Raw genomic sequence first — 19,907 nt, 5'->3', positions numbered from 1 at the left:
ATCCAATAACCGAGAAAATGATGTACAAATCACTACCCCTTATAAGCTATATACATGTTATATAGCCTGTGAATTTCAGATATGGCGGGAAGTCAGTAAGGAATGTCTATGATCACACTCAGTTTAAATTACCACCTTTTTTCTTTGCCAAGAAGCAGGACTTTAAAATAAGAATAGGTTTGTTACGACCGCACCAGTTAAAACTTCTGCGCCATCTGCTCACATGCTTCAGCACAGGAGGCGTCTTCAGTTTTGATTCCTTGCTTAGGGTTCTTGTATTGTCTGAACACAGTCCTTTTCCATCACCTAGGTAATTGATTTTTCACCGCACCCATCACCTTCACATTGGTTTCCCATTGTGCCTCTAAGGTTGTGTTCACACAGAGTTTTTTGGTCAGGAGACTGACTCAAATTCCTCCTCCTAAAAACGCCTCACCATAGGACTGTATGGTGAGATGTTTTTTGGAGGAGGAATTTGAGTCAATTTCTTGACCAAATTCTTGACCAAAAAACTCTGTGTGTACGCAGCCTAATAGTTAATTTTAGCCTTACCTGTGTGATTGACAGCCTATCTTCCTATCAGGTCTGGGGCAGGTTCTCCCTTCCTATTTATTGTTTGCTCACATTCACATTGGTGCTTGCTATTGCCTTGTGTGTGCTGGCTATTTACTCTTGCTGTTTGGTTACCTTTATTCTTATTCCTGACCTCTAGCTTTACCTTTGACTATTCTCTTGGATTACAATTTTGTACTATGCTGCTCGACTGTTACCGACCCCTTGACTAGCTGACCTCCCTTTTGTTGTTGTTTGTCTTTTATGTGTTCTGTGTCATCACATATATCTAGGTAGATTTTTTCCGCCAAGTTGTCGTCTTTGGCTTAGGACAGGACAGGCAAGTAGGAAGGGAAAAGGGGGAGGTTCAGCTTAGGGTTCACTGTCTTGTCATGCCCCTCTCCCCACGGTTCACCAGCAGCTACTGGGGAATTGCTCCTCTAGCAATTTGCTTACAAGGTTTCTTATAAATCTGCCGTGTATGAGAATACCTTTAAAATATGTTTCCCTGTGCTGTTTGGATTTTACCTTATACTTCCATTCTGTTAATTGCAAACACTAGTCACATTTCCATGTTTTATCTCCTGTAGCAGCTTTACTCCTTTCTTCTTTATTGTTTCATGGTTGTATTTTCATCTTATGCCTTGAAGTTGTCTAATTTCCCCTCCCTTTGATCAGGTTCCTTCCCCCTTGGCTTGCATTCTGTCATTATTTGTCATTCCAACCTCTCGTATTCTTGTCTACAAAAGTTCCATCCAAACCTCTGGCCAGCATGATAGTTGGAGGAATGTGTTTACTGCTTCGTTCGTGTTAAGTCTTTTGAGATGTGCCAGCAATTACAATGTGTTTGCCATGTAATCAAATTGGAAAACATCATACTAAATGTAGCAAAGAGTAGGCGTTGTTACCACCACCGCAGTAAACATCCTGCTGGCACCTGTGTACAAACCAACTTGCCTCTGGCATCCTTCAGGCTTCTTCACCCTGTCACTACATAGACATTCGGGAACAAACTCCTCACTTTCACAGGTCATTACCACCTTGCTGCCAGCTTTCTCCTGGATGTCACTGCTGCGCTAGTGGCCATGTTTCAAGTTACTAGAGGTAAACACATTACTAGTAGAGAGACCTGCGATTTCAAAGCTCTACAGAGATGGCTTTGCTCCTGGTTATTTAAAAGGAAGATAAATTGGAGATCTATCACTTCCAAGTTGTTTTTCTGTAATTACACAGATTATGACTGTACTTTCGTGAAGTTTGATCTTGTTGCCATTGTCTTGTGCAATGAAAATAACACTATATCATTAGCATGCAATATAATATAACATAATATAATAGAAAATAGTCAATAATAAATATTAGCATTAGAGTTGGTTATTTAAATGGATAGCACACTGATAAAGCACATGCATATGCATGGAGCCTAAGGTTAAGGCATTGTTGTTAGTTAAGAACAGCATTTACATAAGCTTGGCCATGAAATCTGCTATACAGACATGATCTGTATAGTCTTATCTCACCTATAACAAACACGTATAATGCAAGGATGTATAAACAGTTCTATCACAGGACTACCATGCTGTGACTAGATTTCATGTTTGTATGTACTGTGTTTACTGACTATGAAGAATATGGTTGCAATGTATAATGAGCAGGATTATTTTGTCAATGCAGTCTGCATTAAAGAGGACCTTTCACTAACATCTCTAAGTCTTTGCATTAATAGGTGCTACTTTATTGATTCTGACACAGTTGGAATGTTTTTCCTAGCTCCGAACATTCCTGAGTCATCAATGCTGTTATTTTCAGCTCCCAATATGCTAAATAGGCTCTGTGCTGGTAGTTGGGTGGTCCTGAGCTAGAGAAGACAGAGACTGCCCTTCCAAAAGTAGAAAGCCTCATCAGCTTATTGAGTGTTGAACTAACTATGCAGATTGCTTGGGAACAGTTGTTTGCTTCTACCCCAGTTATGACTGAATTCATATAACCCACTTTAGGATACCACACATTGCTGAAGTGCTGCATTTTTTGTTGTTGCAGAATTTATCACCTTTTTTGAGCCAAAGTGGATTTAACAGAAGGGAAAAAATTAAGCGATTTCTATATATTTTCCATTCCTTTTCAAGACACTGAAAGACCTACAACAAAAAATGCTGCATTTCCGTCACATGGAGCCTTAGCTTGAAGACGATAATAACTTGTCTTTTAGACTTGCAGAGCCAACATTTGGCAACCAATAGCTCACTATCATATTTTGCTATTCTATCATAGTCACTGTCCCATATAGGGATCACAAATCTAAACTCCCTCTAAGTTTGTTTTTGGATTGTGGGAGACAACCCATGTAGAACCCCCCAAACTCCTTATAGATTTTGTCCTTTGCATGATTTGAACCCAGGACTCCAATGCTGCAAGACTGTGGTGCCAACCACTGAGTCACCGTGCTGCCCTGTTTATTTGGAAGACCTTGTTAAACTGTTCCTGTACTGTAGCTCCTTTGCTTCCTATGGCATTGACAACTCTGTGAGCAGACACTTAGATTCCTTGTTTTTGAGGTAGCTACTCTGACAACAAATGTATACTGCATAATCTATAGATAATATATTCATGTATAAATACCCATAAACCATACAGTTGTAAATGGAAATAGACCATATTACCTGGTCGCATTAAGAAATCAGCATTATCTGCATTTAAAACTGTGACTTTACTGGTGGTGACGGAAGAAGCTGTTCTTTGTATGATGTAATCTGACTCAGGATGACTAACAAGTATATGAACAGATTTGTGAAAGTTTTATTAATGGTAAAATCGTAAATGTGAGTTTGGTCTGCTTGTTTCCTAAATGGGTTAAGAAATCAACTCTGTCCTCCATACGTCTGGCGAACATATCTCCCTGATGAGCTCTGGCCAAGTTCTGGATGCGTACTGAGTCTGCATTCAGCAAAGAGTCTGGGTGTGAATACTAAGTAGCAAAATATTCTTTTCTAGCCCCCATTAGGCCCCCCTTCAGCCACTCTGCATGCTGTAAAGATCTTCCCATGCTAGAATTCAGGACCTAACTGTTAAAGAAACCATCAGAGCACTGAGCACCAACTCATCGCATCTCTGAACATTTCTAGCTGTTTGAAAAAAATGCTTCAGTGCTCTTCTGAGCTTGCTTTAGTTTTTCCTTTTTTTCCTATCTCTTTAATTCAGTGCAATAACAAAAAAAGATAGTCTTGTTCTGTGCCTAATCTTACACATGCCTACTCTATCTATCTATCTATCTATCTATCTATCTATCTATCTATCTATCTATCTATCTCCTATCGATCTCTCTCCTATCTATCTATCTATCTATCTATCTATCTATCTATCTATCTATTGTCTCTATCTATCTATCTATCTATCTATCTATCTATCTATCTATCTATCATCTATTGTCTCTATCTATCTATCTTCTATCTATCTATCTATCTATCTATCTATCTATCTAATCTACCCATTCATCTGTCCATCCATATATCTTTTTTAAACTATACCATAAGCAATTGTATGTGAAAAGTTAAGGCAAGTAATAATACATTCATATGTACCTTCCATTGAAAAACCACTATATGTGGCTGTAGTGTATACAGGAAAAATTACATTGCCATCTGGTTTAATATTATCTTATGTTTAGTTCTCAGCTATTGCAAAATCAGTAGTTGAATCACTTATTGTATTCCCAGAAATAAAGGCCAATGCCATGCAATAATATTTTTGCCATCTACCTCTTATGCTGATTCCTAACTGTCAACTTTTCTCTTTCAGCGTCTTCTAAAGTGCTCCCTACAATCCATCCAACAGCCCTGCCACCGCCTCCATCTGCCATACTACCAGTGATTTATCGCTTGTCCAATACCCGCCTTGCCTTCTTTTTACGAGAAGAAGGGCCACTTCCCTCATGGAATTCAAGTATGCCTCTGCTTCAACGGTCAGAGCCCTTTGTGGTTTTTCAAACAAAGGAATTACCAGTATTGAATGTCACACTGGGACCATTTGCTTCTGGACAGGTATTGCCAAAGGAACTACTTCAGCCTTCAAGTATCCTAGAAGTTCCCGATCGACTAACTGTAAACTGGAAAATAAGAGCTTACATTATTCGTACAAAAGTTCCTGCCACCCAACCATTTGTACAGGTGCTCTTTTATGTAGCTGGCCGCGATTGGGATGATTTTGGTGTCACAGAACGTCTTCCCTGTGTTCGGCTTCATATTTTTCAGGAAAAGGGAGAGCGTAAGACTTCGTGTCGATTACGAGGAAGTCTTGCCACATGTCTTGCTCAGACTGAACTGCCTCAGAGTTGGTTTGGGTGGACAACGGCATCTATAGGGAGACGGAAATCAACCCCTGATGGAGCAGACCTTAATGGAGAAAGTCAACAAATAGAACTTTTTTACACTTTACATACACCAGATTCTACTGGAAGCTGCCAAAATGATATTAGTACTCGAAGAGGAGGTGAAGGCCCAACTCAACATCCACTTTTAAGGATTGGTAGTGTTAGCTTATACCAACCAGTTCAGATTGAGCAGATGCAAGAACAGCATTTGGATACAAATATCTTTATAAGGCTTCCAGATCGGCCACTGCGTCCTGGGGAGGTCCTTAGTATCCAGCTTTACATGCAACCAAATGCAACTGTAGAACACTTCACAGTAAGGTAATATAACACCAAAAAGAAAGAGAAATCCTGAATCATATGATAGAAACAATATCTTACGATGTCTTATGATGTAGGGTTGTAATAGATGGATTGTTGAATTTGGAATACAGGTTCAGAAGGCTACTATTAAAGGGATTGTCCAGCCCCTTAAAATGTATGAGCAAAAACTCAGAATGGTGTAAAATAACAGACTCACCTTACCAATCCCATGCCACTCCAATGATGCCACATCCAGTCTCTTTAATCTGGCCACCAGCAACATTTCATCATGGACAAGAGATATGGCTGTAGTGGACAGCACTTAGTCAACATTTGTCTGTGTTGAAATGTCATAATTAGAGGGCATGATACAGAGACTGACGGTGAACCTGGGAAGACTTGTCCAACTCAAGTTTATTGAAGACCTATCCCCAGGATTGGTGGGGGTCAGACTCAGCTGACCAGCTGTTAGAAAGGGCTTGGACACTTGTGCAAACACCATGGCCTCTTATGTGTTAATGTGACATCCAATTTATAGTGACCATGTAATGTTATTATAACCTTGTCCCATGGAAGTGAGCAGGACACAGCTGTAAATACACAGCTGCTATGACACAGACATAAATACAGGTGTCTACAAATCTTTGTTGGAACTACAGTATCTATGTCTTTTTGGGTTATCACTAAGATTTACAAAAAATGGCTCAGCAAATTGTTATGAATGTACGACGATTTGTTTTATATATGATCTGGTGAAAAGCCATATAAACAATCAGCACTTCCAGTAACTATGGATGGTGCAGTCACACTCAGGCCCTGAGGAGGCCCATGAGGTCCACCTGTATCTGCATCAGGTGAGCAGACCAATACTAGAAACTACATGTTATACCTCTGAGAATTCTTTGCCGAAAACCATTCTTCCCATTCGCAGTCTACTGTAGAACCTTGCAATATTCCATTGTGTTTTTTTACTGAAATCCCTTCTACATTTTCTGATGCTTCATCTCCCGTCTGTCAAAAACTACTGTAGAAGATACATTAAAGTAGTGGCAGAATTGCGGCTTAATTTATGTCAAAAATTGTTTACAAGCCCATGTTTATTGTGTAACTTACTAAGACCCGAATTTTCTATGCAGAACTTAAAGCTCCACATAGCAAGCCACAGCCAAAAAGTGTTTCCCTAGGGATAATTGACATGCTTTGATTTACAAAAACGCAACGGTTTTTGAAATCATTGCATTTCCTCTGTGGGTATTTTTCTGCAATGTGTGGATGGGATTAGCCAGATTCCCATCTACATTGCAGATACTGCAAAACAGTCTTGACGTTTCTACCGCGGCCAAATTTAGCAGTTTTTGCTATGTGGGTCCCCGGCTTAGAGGAGTCCTCTGAGTTAAGTATTAATGACATAGAATCCAAGCAAAGAAGTGGCTTAAAGTTATAGAGAAGGTTCCAAATATGTGCCAAATATATCTGAATACTAAGCTGACATATTAATAATTCTGCCCCATTATATATGGTCACCTACAATTATTCTGCAGACTACATTGTACTATTAATGATACCGGCAGAGAGCAATGTGATATAGGGCAAAAGCTTGTTCAGTTGGAAAAACCACAATATTTGAGTGGAGTTATGCTTAGGTCACTTACTCCGTGTCTGTTTTACTGGCAAATTGGGAAGAAATAGATCATTATTCACCCAGCAGTACTGGATCTGAATGTGTGTCGCCAGCTTTATCCTAGGCTGCTGGGTAATAATGTAAGTTCCCATAGTATTGCTAACTCTACCTTTAACATGAAACAGATAAAGAAACAAGATACAAGATATTCCAATGGTAGTGGCAAAATATTTCCAGTTCTAGCCAAATAAAAAGTGTTTTTGTTTTGTTTTTTTGTTAAAGAGAACTATTCTCGTAATGCCAGGGCACAGATAGGTTATAGAGTCAAAATTAACTTTCCTTTTAACATTGCTAACAAAACAGTTATACTGGAGGACATGGGGAAGCGATGAGAAATTAAGCCCATCGTGTCTATGTCTATTCTGGGACTTACTTAAGCAATAAGCTAAGATGTGTGTGCCATTAAGCTGTCTGTCGAGCAGCTCGGAGCTGAGAGGAAAGAGAATGGCATAAGCTAACAAGGACACCAGCAGAGACACTGCCTCTGAGGATCTATCCCTGAATACCTACTGCTGAGACATTTAGGACCCATTATATAGGTAATGGGGTACTGTATACTCCCTGGCTGAAGTCAGTACATTTACAGATGCTGTGATGTTTTCTTGTATTCCATATATTTCTCATGTGATGCTAGCACATTGTAACATAGTACTAGATATCTACAAAACACACAAAAATGCACAAAATATTACAATACACAATAGCCCCTCTGCTGCCTGAGGCGGTCAATCAAAAGACGTGCCCCCCCCCCCCTCCGGACTGAAGACTGGTGGATAGATAAATAGGAGATAGATAGATAGATAGGAGATATATAGATAGATAGATAGATAGATAGATAGATAGATAGATAGATAGATAGGAAATAGATAGATAGATAGATAAATAGGAGATAGATAGATAGATAGATAGATAGATAGATAGATAGATAGAGTCCTATGAAAAAGTTTGGGCACCCCTATTAATCTTAATCATTTTTAGTTCTAAATATTTTGGTGTTTGCAACAGCCATTTCAGTTTGATATATCTAATAACTGATGGACACAGTAATATTTCAGGATTGAAATGAGGTTTATTGTACTAACAGAAAATGCGCAATATGCATTAAACCAAAATTTGACCGGTGCAAAAATATGGGCACCTCAACAGAAAAGTGACATTAATATTTAGTACATCCTCCTTTTGCAGAGATAACAGCCTCTAATCGCTTCCTGTAGCTTTTAATCAGTTCCTGGATCCTGGATGAAGGTATTTTGGACCATTTCTTTCTACAAAACAATTCAAGTTCAGTTAAGTTTGATGGTCGCCGAACATGGACAGCCCGCTCTCAAATGATCTGAAAACAAAGATTGTTCAACATAGTTGTTCAGGGGAAGGATACAAAACGTTGTCTCAGAGATTTAATCTGTCAGTTTCCACTGTGAGGAACATAGTAAGGAAATGGAAGACCACAGGGACAGTTCTTGTTAAGCCCAGAAGTGGCAGGCCAAGAAAAATATCAGAAAGGCAGAGAAGAAGAATGGTGAGAACAGTCAAGGACAATCCACAGACCACCTCCAAAGAGCTGCAGCATCATCTTGCTGCAGATGGTGTCACTGTGCATCGGTCAACAATACAGCGCACTTTGCACAAGGAGAAGCTGTATGGGAGAGTGATGAGAAAGAAGCCGTTTCTGCACGTACGCCACAAATAGAGTTGCCTGAGGTATGCAAAAGCACATTTGGAGAAGCCAACTTCATTTTGGAATCAAAGATTGAGTTGTTTGGTTATAAAAAAAGGCGTTATGCATGGCGTCCAAAAAGAAACAGCATTCCAAGAAAAACACTTGCTACCCACTGTAAAATTTGGTGGAGGTTCCATCATGCTTTGGGGCTGTGTGGCCAATGCCGGCACCGGGAATCTTGTTAAAGTTGAGGGTCGCATGGATTCCACTCAGTATCAGCAGATTCTTGAGAATAATGTTCAAGAATCAGTGACAAAGTTGAAGTTACGCTGGGGATGGATATTTCAGCAAGACAATGATCCAAAACACCGCTCCAAATCAACTCAGGCATTCATGCAGAGGAACAATTACAATGTTCTGGAATGGCCATCCCAGTCCCCAGACCTGAATATCATTGAACATCTGTGGGATGATTTGAAGCGGGCTGTCCATGCTCGGCGACCATCTAACTTAACTGAACTTGAATTGTTTGTCCAAAATACCTTTATCCAGGATCCAGGAACTGATTAAAAGCTACAGGAAGCGACTAGAGGCTGTTATCTTTGCAAAAGGAGGATCTACTAAATATTAATGTCACTTTTCTGTTGAGGTGCCCATACTTTTGCACCGGTCAAATTTTGGTTTAATGCATATTGCACATTTTCTGTTAGTACAATAAACCTCATTTCAATCCTGAAATATTACTGTGTCCATCAGTTATTAGATATATCAAACTTAAATGGCTGTTGCAAACACCAAAATATTTAGAACTAAAAATGATTAAGATTAATAGGGGTGCCCAAACTTTTTCATAGGACTGTAGATAGATAGGAGATAGATAGATAGATAGATAGATAGATAGATAGGAGATAGATAGATAGATAGATAGATAGATAGATAGATAGGAGATAGATAGATAGATAGATAGATAGATAGGAAATAGATAGATAGATAGATAGATAGATAGATAAATAGGAGATAGATAGATAGATAGATAGGAGATAGATAGATAGATAGGAGATAGATAGATAGAGAAATAGATAGGAGATACAGTAGATAGATAGATAGATAGATAGATAGATAGATAGATAGATAGGAGATAGATAGATAGATAGATAGATAGATAGGAGATAGATAGATAGATAGATAGATAGATAGTAGATAGATAGATAGATAGATAGATAGATAGATAGATAGATAGATAGGAGATAGATAGATAGTATATAGATAGGAGATAGATAGATAGATAGATAGATAGATAGATAGATAGATAGATAGATGATAGATAGAGTCAAAGGTCCTTAACTTTAGTACTGTTTAGGTAAAAAAAAAAAAAGTCCTGTGGCTGCCACCCCCTCCCAAACTGCCGCCCTGAGGCGGCTGCCTCATGTCGCCTCATTAGAGGTGCGGCCCAACAATACACTGTACTGTTCAAGCATGTCCAATTTTCCCCTCCCACAGAAACATAAAGAATGTTAGATGCTTTTATGCCCTTCTTCTTAATAAAATACACTTAGCCACTCCAAGCATGCATGTTTATAATGGATGGGGCCCAACCAAGATTTTTTATGTACGGCCATGACATATGACGTGTCCAACCAATGAATGAGCTATTAGTTATCTGACTAGTTACAGCCAATGCTATCACAGACATACATATAGATATGTGAAGAATGAAGTTGATCCAGCATTTGGAAATCTATATACTGCAAAACTGGAGTGCTGGTGTGTTTCAAAAACTATAAGTGTCCCATAGGTTCCAGTGGATTTTATTTACTGCTCACATTACAGCTTATATGGGAAACAACTATCTCATTACGACAGAGTAACTCTGCAATCTTTAGTAGTTTTTACTTGATGATGGGGGTGTTCACGCTACCGTGTTAATGTCCGTTGCTTTCTTCTGATGACAGCAACGGACATTGAACTGTTTCACAGAACGGTCACAGACTGATTCTGTGTCCATTCCCATTGACACTAATGTAAACAACATGACAGAAACTATCTTCTGTCATGTATATTTACGTCTATAATGGATCATAAAGTTGTGCATGAAGGACTTTATCTTTTGTTACAAAGGTAAACAAACATGATAGCTTCTGTCATGATGTTTACTTAAGTGTTGATGGGAACGGACACAGAATCAGTCTGTAACCCTTCTCTGCAATAGTTTAATATCCGTTGCTGTCATCGTATAATGGAAGACAGAAATAGACATTAACATGGTAATGTGAATGTCCCATATATCCAGCAAAACAGATCAATAATTCCATATTTGGGCATATTCTCTTAAATTCATCCATTTAAAAAAAGTAGATGGAAGAAGAAGTGGGAGAGGACTGTTTGCAATACCCTTTATTGCACTATTTTCTATTTTGGAGCTATTTTGGAGCCAGCCTACTTTCTTTTCATTTGGACACTACATGAATACATTTAAATTTGTAGACAAAAGATAAACATGCCAATATAATTAATGAAAAATTTTGTAGCATTTTGAGATTTTCTCTAATCATCTTAGTGGTGACAGTCTTCTGTCTTGATCTGATACCAGTAGATACAACCATAAATGCTGGAACTTTGTATGGTCAGAAAATGATCCATAATTTTGTTATTATTCCTGGGGTATCTTCTCATACATGTAGTATCCCTGGCTGATTCACAGTCATATCCATAGACAAATTATCAGGACAACAGACTGCCGCCACTAAGATGGTTAGAGAAAACCTTTAAAACTCTATAAAAATGTTTAACTTTTAATTGTCTAGAATTTTAAACATGGTTATGTGCAAGGGAAAGTCCCGCTGGTCCCATCTATCTCTGAGACTCTCTGTTTCATAGGTCTGATAGGCCATGAACAGTTACTTTCCTTCACTATACACGGTGCTTGGTGTCCCTCTCTTACTACTGAAAGGAGCCTTGCTTCTGTTGTTCCCTAGACTTAGATTGCCTTACTGTTTCTGTCACATCTGGTAACTTCCATTGCGTCACACTGTCTGCTTCTTTTCACACCAGGCATTACATTCTAGACCTCACCCAAATCAATTGGCATTATGACATCTGAGTTCAGACATCATTGTTCTACTACAGTGAGCCTTACTCAGTGTCCTCTAGCTAAACTGCCCTGTCAGTAACAAGGGTAACTAGGTGCTTCTCCACGGATTCCAGAACAGTTGGAATTTTTTTTCTTTAGGGCCCACCATTCCTGAGCAACAAGCACAGTTAGTTTTGGTGCTCAATGTGCTATTTAAACATTGTAATGTCAGAAGGACATTGTCACCCTCATGACAGTACAGAGTCTATATAGCATACCAAGCACCAAACTTCACTACATAGATTGGTCTGGAATGATGCTGATTCCATCTGCACTGGAATCAGTGGAACAGCACCTATTAATAGATGCTTAGAGGTGGAGCTGGTGAAAGGTCCTCTTTAAATAGCTGACCAGGCACTTGTTGCTCGGAAATGGTGGGGGCTGGAGAAAAAATTCCATCTGCCCTGGAATCCGTGGAGCAGTATCTATTAATAGAGATGAGCGAACACTAAAATGTTCGAGGTTCGAAATCTGATTCGAACAGTCGCTCACTGTTCGAGTGTTCGAACGGGTTTCGTACCCCATTATAGTCTATGGGGAACATATACTCGTTAAAGGGGAAACCCAAATCCGTGTCTGGAGGGTCACCATGTCCACTATGACACCCCAGGAAATGATACCAACACCCTGAAATGACACTGGGACAGCAGGGGAAGCATGTCTGGGGGCATAAAAGTCACTTTATTTCATGGAAATCCCTGTCAGCTTGCGATTTTCGCAAGCTAACTTTTTCCCATAGGAATGCATTGGACAGCACTGATTGGCCAGAGTACGGAATTCGACCAATCAGCGCTGGCTCTGCTGGAGGAGGCGGAGTCTAAGATCGCTCCACACCAGTCTCCATTCAGGTCCGACCTTAGACTCCGCCTCCTCCGGCAGAGCCAGCGCTGATTGGCCGAAGGCTGGCCAATGCATTCCTATGGGTATGCAGAGACTCAGCAGTGTTGAGCCAGTTCTGCTCAACTACACCGTGTGCCGGTCAGCCCATCAGATGTAGCAGAGCCGAGGGTGCACTAGAACCCTTGTGCACACTCGGCTCTGCTACATCAGAGCCGAGGGTGCACTAGAACCCTTGTGCACACTCGGCTCTGCTACATCAGATGTAGCAGAGCCGAGGGTGCACTAGAACCCTTGTGCACACTCGGCTCTGCTACATCAGAGCCGAGGGTGCACTGGAACCCTTGTGCACACTCAGCTCACGCTAATAGAATGCATTGGCCAGCGCTGATTGGCCAATGCATTCTATTAGCCTGATGAAGCAGAGCTGAATGTGTGTGCTTAGCTCAACTACTCCACCGGCGTAGTTGAGCTCAGCACACACGTTCAGCTCTACTTCATCATGCTAATAGAATACATTGGCCAGCGCTGATTGGCCAGAGTACGGAATTCGACCAATCAGCGCTGGCTCTGCTGGAGGAGGTGGAGTCTAAGGTCGGACCTGAATGGAGACTGGTGTGGAGCGATCTTAGACTCCGCCTCCTCCAGCAGAGCCAGCGCTGATTGGTCGAATTCCGTACTCTGGCCAATCAGCGCTGTTCAATGCATTCCTATGGGAAAAAGTTTATCTCACAAAAATCACAATTACACACCCGATAGAGCCCCAAAAAGTTATTTTTAATAACATTCCTACCTAAATAAAGGTTATCCCTAGCTATCCCTGCCTGTACAGCTATCCCTGTCTCTTAGTCACAAAGTTCACATTCTCATATGACCCGGATTTGAAATCCACTATTCGTCTAAAATGGAGGTCACCTGATTTCGGCAGCGAATGACTTTTTCCGATTTTTTTCAATGCCCCCGTTGTCGTAGTTCCTGTCCCACCTCCCCTGCGCTGTTATTGGTGCAAAAAAAGCGCCAGGGCAGGTGGGAGGGGAATCAAATTTTTTTGGAGTTTGCCACGTGATGTTCGAACACATCGAACAGCCTGATATCCGATCGAACATGTGTTCGATAGAACACTAATCGCTCATCTCTATCTATTAATAGATTTTAAGAACTTGAATTGGTGGAGGTGGTGAAAGGTCCTCTTTAACCCCTATAATTACCCCAGCTAAACATGTCATGTGGCCTTTACCTGCTGATGGAGGATTTGCTACCTCTAGCAGCAAGGTTCATCACTTCCTATGAAGTTTCTATTGTCAACACTCAGGGAATAGCACCCCCCTAAACTCTGACATCCTTACTTACTAGCCTACAGCTGGAAAAGCATTGTGCCATCTCTTGAAGCACTGACTCAACATCAATAAATGCATATCAAGCAACAATGTCAAGCAATATTATATTCACATTTCAACATAATTCTAAACTCCTTGGGCCACTCCACAATTAGCATAAACATTAAGATACGCAGATTCTGCAGGGTGATGGACACTACTGTGACTTCAATTTATATACCTGTTGACTGTTTCTAAACAGTTGATGAAGCTGTATTCATGTGCATACACAGCAGCCTGTTAATAACCATACTGATGGGCAAGAGGAGGTAGGAAGAAATGCGCAGCGTTTACCATAGGAATAATCCGAAATCATAAACCATGTGGCTACCAATACTATAAACCAAGATTCCTATATAAGAAAATAACCATGGCATTAATCCATTAGCTATATAATGAACTTACAAGAATTAATACCTATAATAAAACACCAAACTACAAATTGCAAAACATATACTGTAAATACATTTTTTTTAAATTAATACATGATTGCCAGTTAAAAAAAAAACATTAAAACTCATGTTAGCCGGAGATTGCGGCACCGAGAAAAATGGTGAATTCAGGAAAATACTTAAAATACTCAAAATTTCATAAGAAATGATCATATTCTAAAATACAGTGCTTCTATATGAGGTAGCATATAAGAAAATGCCACAGTGCTATGTAGCATGGAGTAGTTGTACCAAAAGTCTTATATGTTCAAACAAAAACAATGTTGTATTGTGTCAGACAATGTGATGTGTTGTATTGTGTCAGACAATGTGATGTGTTGTATTGTGTCAGACAATGTGATGTGTTGTTTTGTGTATGTCGTGATACAGACAATGTGATGTGTTGTATTGTGTCAGACAATGTGATGTGTTGTATTGTGTCAGACAATGTGATGTGTTGTATTGTGTCAGACAATGTGATGTGTTGTATTGTGTATGTCGTGATACAGACAATGTGATGTGTTGTATTGTGTCAGACAATGTGATGTGTTGTATTGTGTCAGACAATGTGATGTGTTGTATTGTGTATGTCGTGATACAGACAATGTGATGTGTTGTATTGTGTCAGACAATGTGATGTGTTGTTTTGTGTATGTCGTGATACAGACAATGTGATGTGTTGTATTGTGTCAGACAATGTGATGTGTTGTATTGTGTCAGACAATGTGATGTGTTGTATTGTGTCAGACAATGTGATGTGTTGTATTGTGTATATTGTGATACAGACAATGTGATGTGTTATATAGTGGAAAGCTATATGTAAATGTGAGTGAGTAGAGTGAGGGCTACTCCTGAGGTGACAGTAAGGAGTGTGCAGGCAGGTTGAGGCAGGAAATGCCAGGCAGTGTGTGTGAGTCTATAGCTGGGGCTAGGAGTCCTGCTTTTGTGAGTCTCCTGCTAGGAAGCCATGTTGTTTACAAACTATGTTTGTGGAAAATTGCACGCAAATCCGTCCAGGCGTTTTAGCGTGATTGAGGAACAAACATCCAAACTCACAAACATCCAAACATCCAAACACACAAACTTTCACACTTATAATATTAGTAGGATATTAGTAATAATGATGAATATTGATATAGTCACTTTTTAAGTGGACAGGGTCTCCATCATACGGCATCCCAAGCGGAGCCAAACAATGGAGACCTGAACGCTAGTGTGAACTTAGGGTTAGGCTCGATCAGTGAGGCTGATTTAGAGTGGGGGATATGGGGAAGTTCTTTTACTTTGCCTTCACTGAGGGCAAGAATTAATATTTTTAGGACTGTATGCTTCGCAGTGCAGCTCTTAATATCAGGCTAGGACCAGAGATCCATGCTTGTGAATCTTCAAAGAAAGGAAGTACTGTCCAATGAGTCCATTCGTCTCCACAGCTGCTGTCATTTATAAGGAATAAAATGGCAGTGCTATCTATGGCAGTTTGCTTAGAAGTCCATGTAGCATTAAAGGCGCTCTATCATTGGGAAAAGTCATTTTTAGCTAAGCACATCCTTGCCTTTAGAAAGGCTATTTCACACATACCTTTTGTATGTAAATTGCCTCAGTAGATTTTTAATAAGTCAGTTTTATTCATATGCTAATGAGCTTCGACCAGGCAAGGGAAGTGTCTGTGTACTGTCTGCTCTATGTGTATGTATAGCAGAGATGAGTCATCATCATCAGCAGCCTCTGCTGTACATACACATAGAACAGACAGTGCACATAGAAACTTCCAGTGCACGGTTGAAGTTCATTAGCATATGAATAAAAATTAACTTATTTAAAAACTACTGAGGCAATTTACATACTAAAGGTAGGTGTGCAATAGAATTTCTAAAGGCTATGCAAGGATGTGCTTATCTAAAAATGACTTTTCCCAGTGATAGAGACCCTTTAAAGTCACTATAAAACTATATTTGGCAACATAATTTTCAATACAGTATGTACCATGTAAATTGGAGAATGGCGTCACCATTGTTAGTCAGTGGTATGTTATGTCACATGACTAGAACCTTGTAAGACAAGACAAGGATACAGTAGGTTTGCTTTTCCAGTCCTTAGTCACTTCATGTAAAAACAATTGTAGGATCACAAACTACATAATCACACAGGCTGTCTAAGGAAAATCACTGATGCTTTCCAAGCAAGGAAAATTCTTCTGGCAGCCTGGTGCAAAGGAAGAGAAGAGTGAGAGGGACAAAACTATTAGAGAGCGAGAGAGAGAAATGAGTCCCCAAGGAGACACATTTACAATTGTACCATTTGTTCTGCAGTAATTGCTCAGGTTATTAGCATAACCGAGACAAACCATATGCTGCGCCGTGTATCCTTTTATTAGGCCCAACGTGCTCACTGCCCCTGATCAGAGTACTGTCTGCGCCTGCGTGCACACTGTCCCCAGGGACAAGTGACTGAAGGCATGAAGACTTTGTGGAAAGCCACAGAGCTCAGAGGGTAGAGCAACTCTCATCCCCTTTAACATGCTGGATGTGTGCATCTTTTTAAGAAATGTCTGTTTGCGTAATGAACCATTTTGTGCCTGTAAAGTTCAAGCTGAAAAGTGACTTGCAAGTTGTCGGATGCTGCATGAATCATCAGTAATGCTCATTAGGTACACGGCAATATATAGCACTCCGAGATGACCTGCCATGCTATCTACAAGCAGTGTCACTGAAAGAACAATTCATTCAGCTGTTGTTGAATGCCGTGAATTGCATCAAATAGGAGACTCACATAAGGGTTTACAGCTGAACTGTTGCAATCCTTTGTATTTTTTATTTCAATTAAAATTTCAATATTCATATTTTCAGTCTGGTAAATATGTCAGACTTTCACTGAGGTCCAGAGGCTTTACTGTATGCTCCCAGTTTCATATGGAGGCAAATGCAAGGTTTTCTTTCTGTTGGATTCTATATGGATTTGCAGGAGGTTCCATGCACAATGCGGAATAGTGTCAGTGAGTGACATGATGTGGGACGCACAGGACCCCCTGAAGGGCTGAGGGGGGAGTGGAGGCGGCCGTGGGCAGAAGTGGACTTCAGTATGTAAATAGGGGCCATTTTCTTCTCATGAACAGCAGGTAATGGATTGTTAAAGGAAAAAAAAAAAAGCCTCAGGGGGTCCACAATGCCCTCTAAAGTTGCGGGCCCCATAACAGCCACTATGATTGCTATGGAAGTTGTTGTGCCACTACCCACACCTAATAGAATGCCTTTGTAAGTACCCCAACACTCAGTAATGGCCACAGAACAAAGGTATGATGGATTCAATACTCACTGCTCTACTCTATGCTTCCTCTCTGCTCTGGGGTCTATGAAGTCAGCGCTTGGAGCAGAGAGCAGAGTGTTTCCATCAATGGTGATGGAAGTGCTCATTGCTCTTCTGAACTACTAGGACAGTCTACTAAGGCTGTTAAAATTAAAGGATGGTGCTGACGGCCATGTTTTGGTGTTCATCCTTACTGAGCCTGGCATGTGTGTGTGTGTTTGGGGGGTGGGGGTGTTCTGAGCCGCAGCATGAAGTCACAAAAAAACAATAGGTATTCATTAGTTATCCTCTAGATAATAAGAAACTGTGCCTCATGTTACCTATATGCAGGTGGTCTGTCTATTAGTATTAGGTCCATTAAGAGCCAAATACATCTCCATAAATAAGAGATGTACACCTAGACATAGCTGCTCCAGGATTATTTCCCTTATCAGTACAAAGCATGGGACTGGTTGGGTGAGAGGAGAGACTTTTCATGTATCTCTTTGAAGCTGTTTCTTCATGTTCAGCTGTATAGGGAATCTTAGAGTCAGTGCTTCTTTGGAAAAAGTATGCACCTTAGCTCTCTTAAGAAAACTGTTTCTCAAATGCCACCTATAGATAGCTGCCCTTAAAGTCAATGTCCAATCTATTACGTAGCCTTTTAACATTGCTTGGAATATCAGCCAAACCAGAGTGTCCTTCAAATTGACACCTATCTTTGGACATTTGTTTCTTGTTCCTTTTCAAGGCTCTTTGGGTCTAACATCGAGACGTCTAAGCTTTAGATGCTATAGATTGTTTTTGCATGTATGAGATGTATGAGTATCAAGTGTCTGACTCCAACACTGACTGTGTGTGACATCCTATGGAGCTGACTGTATATAGCTATAGATTTGTACTGAAAATATCTAACCTGTCCAGGAGTTCTTAACAAAGCATTTTTATATTTTGTTTTTTTTTTATGCATATATCTGTTTTTAATGTATTTGCATTATTGCAGATAAAGCCGCTTTCGAGATGCCTTGCTTTGCTTTGGTATATCATAAAGAAATGCCACAGCATCTTCTGTACAGCTAAAGTGCCATAGACTTAGACTACACCTATGCACCACTAGACAATTTATTGTGTGTGTCTTTTTTTGCAGTCTGCAGAGGTTTGAGCGGTAGTGAATGATAAGAGAGCCCTCTGCAGGGCAGTGTGTCCCCCTGGTGCACGTGTTGTGGAGGCTGCAGTGATTAGCGGCACAGGTAGCTGCTGTCAGCTGCTCCCCCCGGCTGTCACTATCTTTAGATCCTAATTGTGTAATCAGGGCGCACAGTAGAGGGAGGGGCTGCTCTCTAATCTGTTATTCCAGCTTCTCAATAATCAGACTCCCCATTCTGCGCAGCTCCCTCCCATCCTGTCAGCCTCTCTGATTGGGGGGCTTTACATTGTACCTTTCAATTAGCCCCTTCATTTGGAAAGAATTGAATGATTAGTCAGCCATGCAGGATGAGTATGTGTTATATTAATTTCTCTGTAAAGAAGCCGCAGCTTCTCATATTCGCATGCCAGAACATCTATTATTCCATCTATGCTGTAGTAATAGGCTTATTGTATATATCAGCAGTGGCACACATACAATGCGTCCTTATATGCTCACATTTACTTTATATAAAGGCAATGTATTCTTTCCCATTTGTACCGCTATGTGAATAACACTGTTTTCATTCTTCACAGCTATATCCAGTATCAGTCTCTTTGTGTTATGTCATTTGTGTTTGACTCCATCATTTTCATTTGTCTAGCAGGCACCCCTCCTAAAACTTTGTTCTTCAGTAGCGTACATATAATAGGGTGCAGTTTCTGAGACTCATTCATGATGAGATGCTGCGTGGCATAAAGCCAATTCCCCTGCTTCTTCTGTCTTTTATCTCTACTCCTCCCCACCCTTGTTTTGTCTGCATTGATGTCTCCAACGTACTGTACAGTCACATTAACACTAGGGAAAAAAGCCTAGGATGCACACTATCACATCAAACGTATCCTTCTCTAGTGAGGCATTTTATACTTTCAGCGCAACTACTTCCCTGAGGCATAAGGAGCTTTTTTTATAGCACTTTTTAGGTACAGCTGTTCCTGCCTTAGGAGGGGAGACATATTAAGGGGGCCAACTGTGCACCTTCTTTGAACAATGTAGAATAGTATGCTTCAGTTTTTCAAGTTTCAAAAAAACCCCTCAGTGTCTTAGGTCCCCTGTGCAGAACATCTGTTGAATAAAACCAATTTTCTTAGGTGCTATGAATA

At 40.3% G+C, this 19,907-nt stretch overlaps 1 protein-coding gene across 2 annotated transcripts in view; it reads left to right on the top strand.

Annotated features, from left to right (window-relative positions):
• TMEM132E (transmembrane protein 132E) overlaps positions 1-19,907 on the top strand; it is a 391,321-nt gene that overhangs the window by 299,255 nt on the left and 72,159 nt on the right. For both annotated transcript variants that reach the window (XM_075264860.1, XM_075264861.1), the window contains exon 2: positions 4,348-5,239. In XM_075264860.1, the coding sequence (XP_075120961.1) occupies positions 4,348-5,239 (892 nt within the window). The remainder of the gene's footprint in view (positions 1-4,347; positions 5,240-19,907) is intronic.

Source organism: Leptodactylus fuscus, chromosome 2, assembly GCF_031893055.1.
Source record: "Leptodactylus fuscus isolate aLepFus1 chromosome 2, aLepFus1.hap2, whole genome shotgun sequence".
Classification (NCBI taxonomy): Eukaryota; Metazoa; Chordata; class Amphibia; order Anura; family Leptodactylidae; genus Leptodactylus; species Leptodactylus fuscus.
Note: the sequence above shows the minus strand (reverse complement) of the source record. Positions and strands in the feature narration are given on the sequence as shown.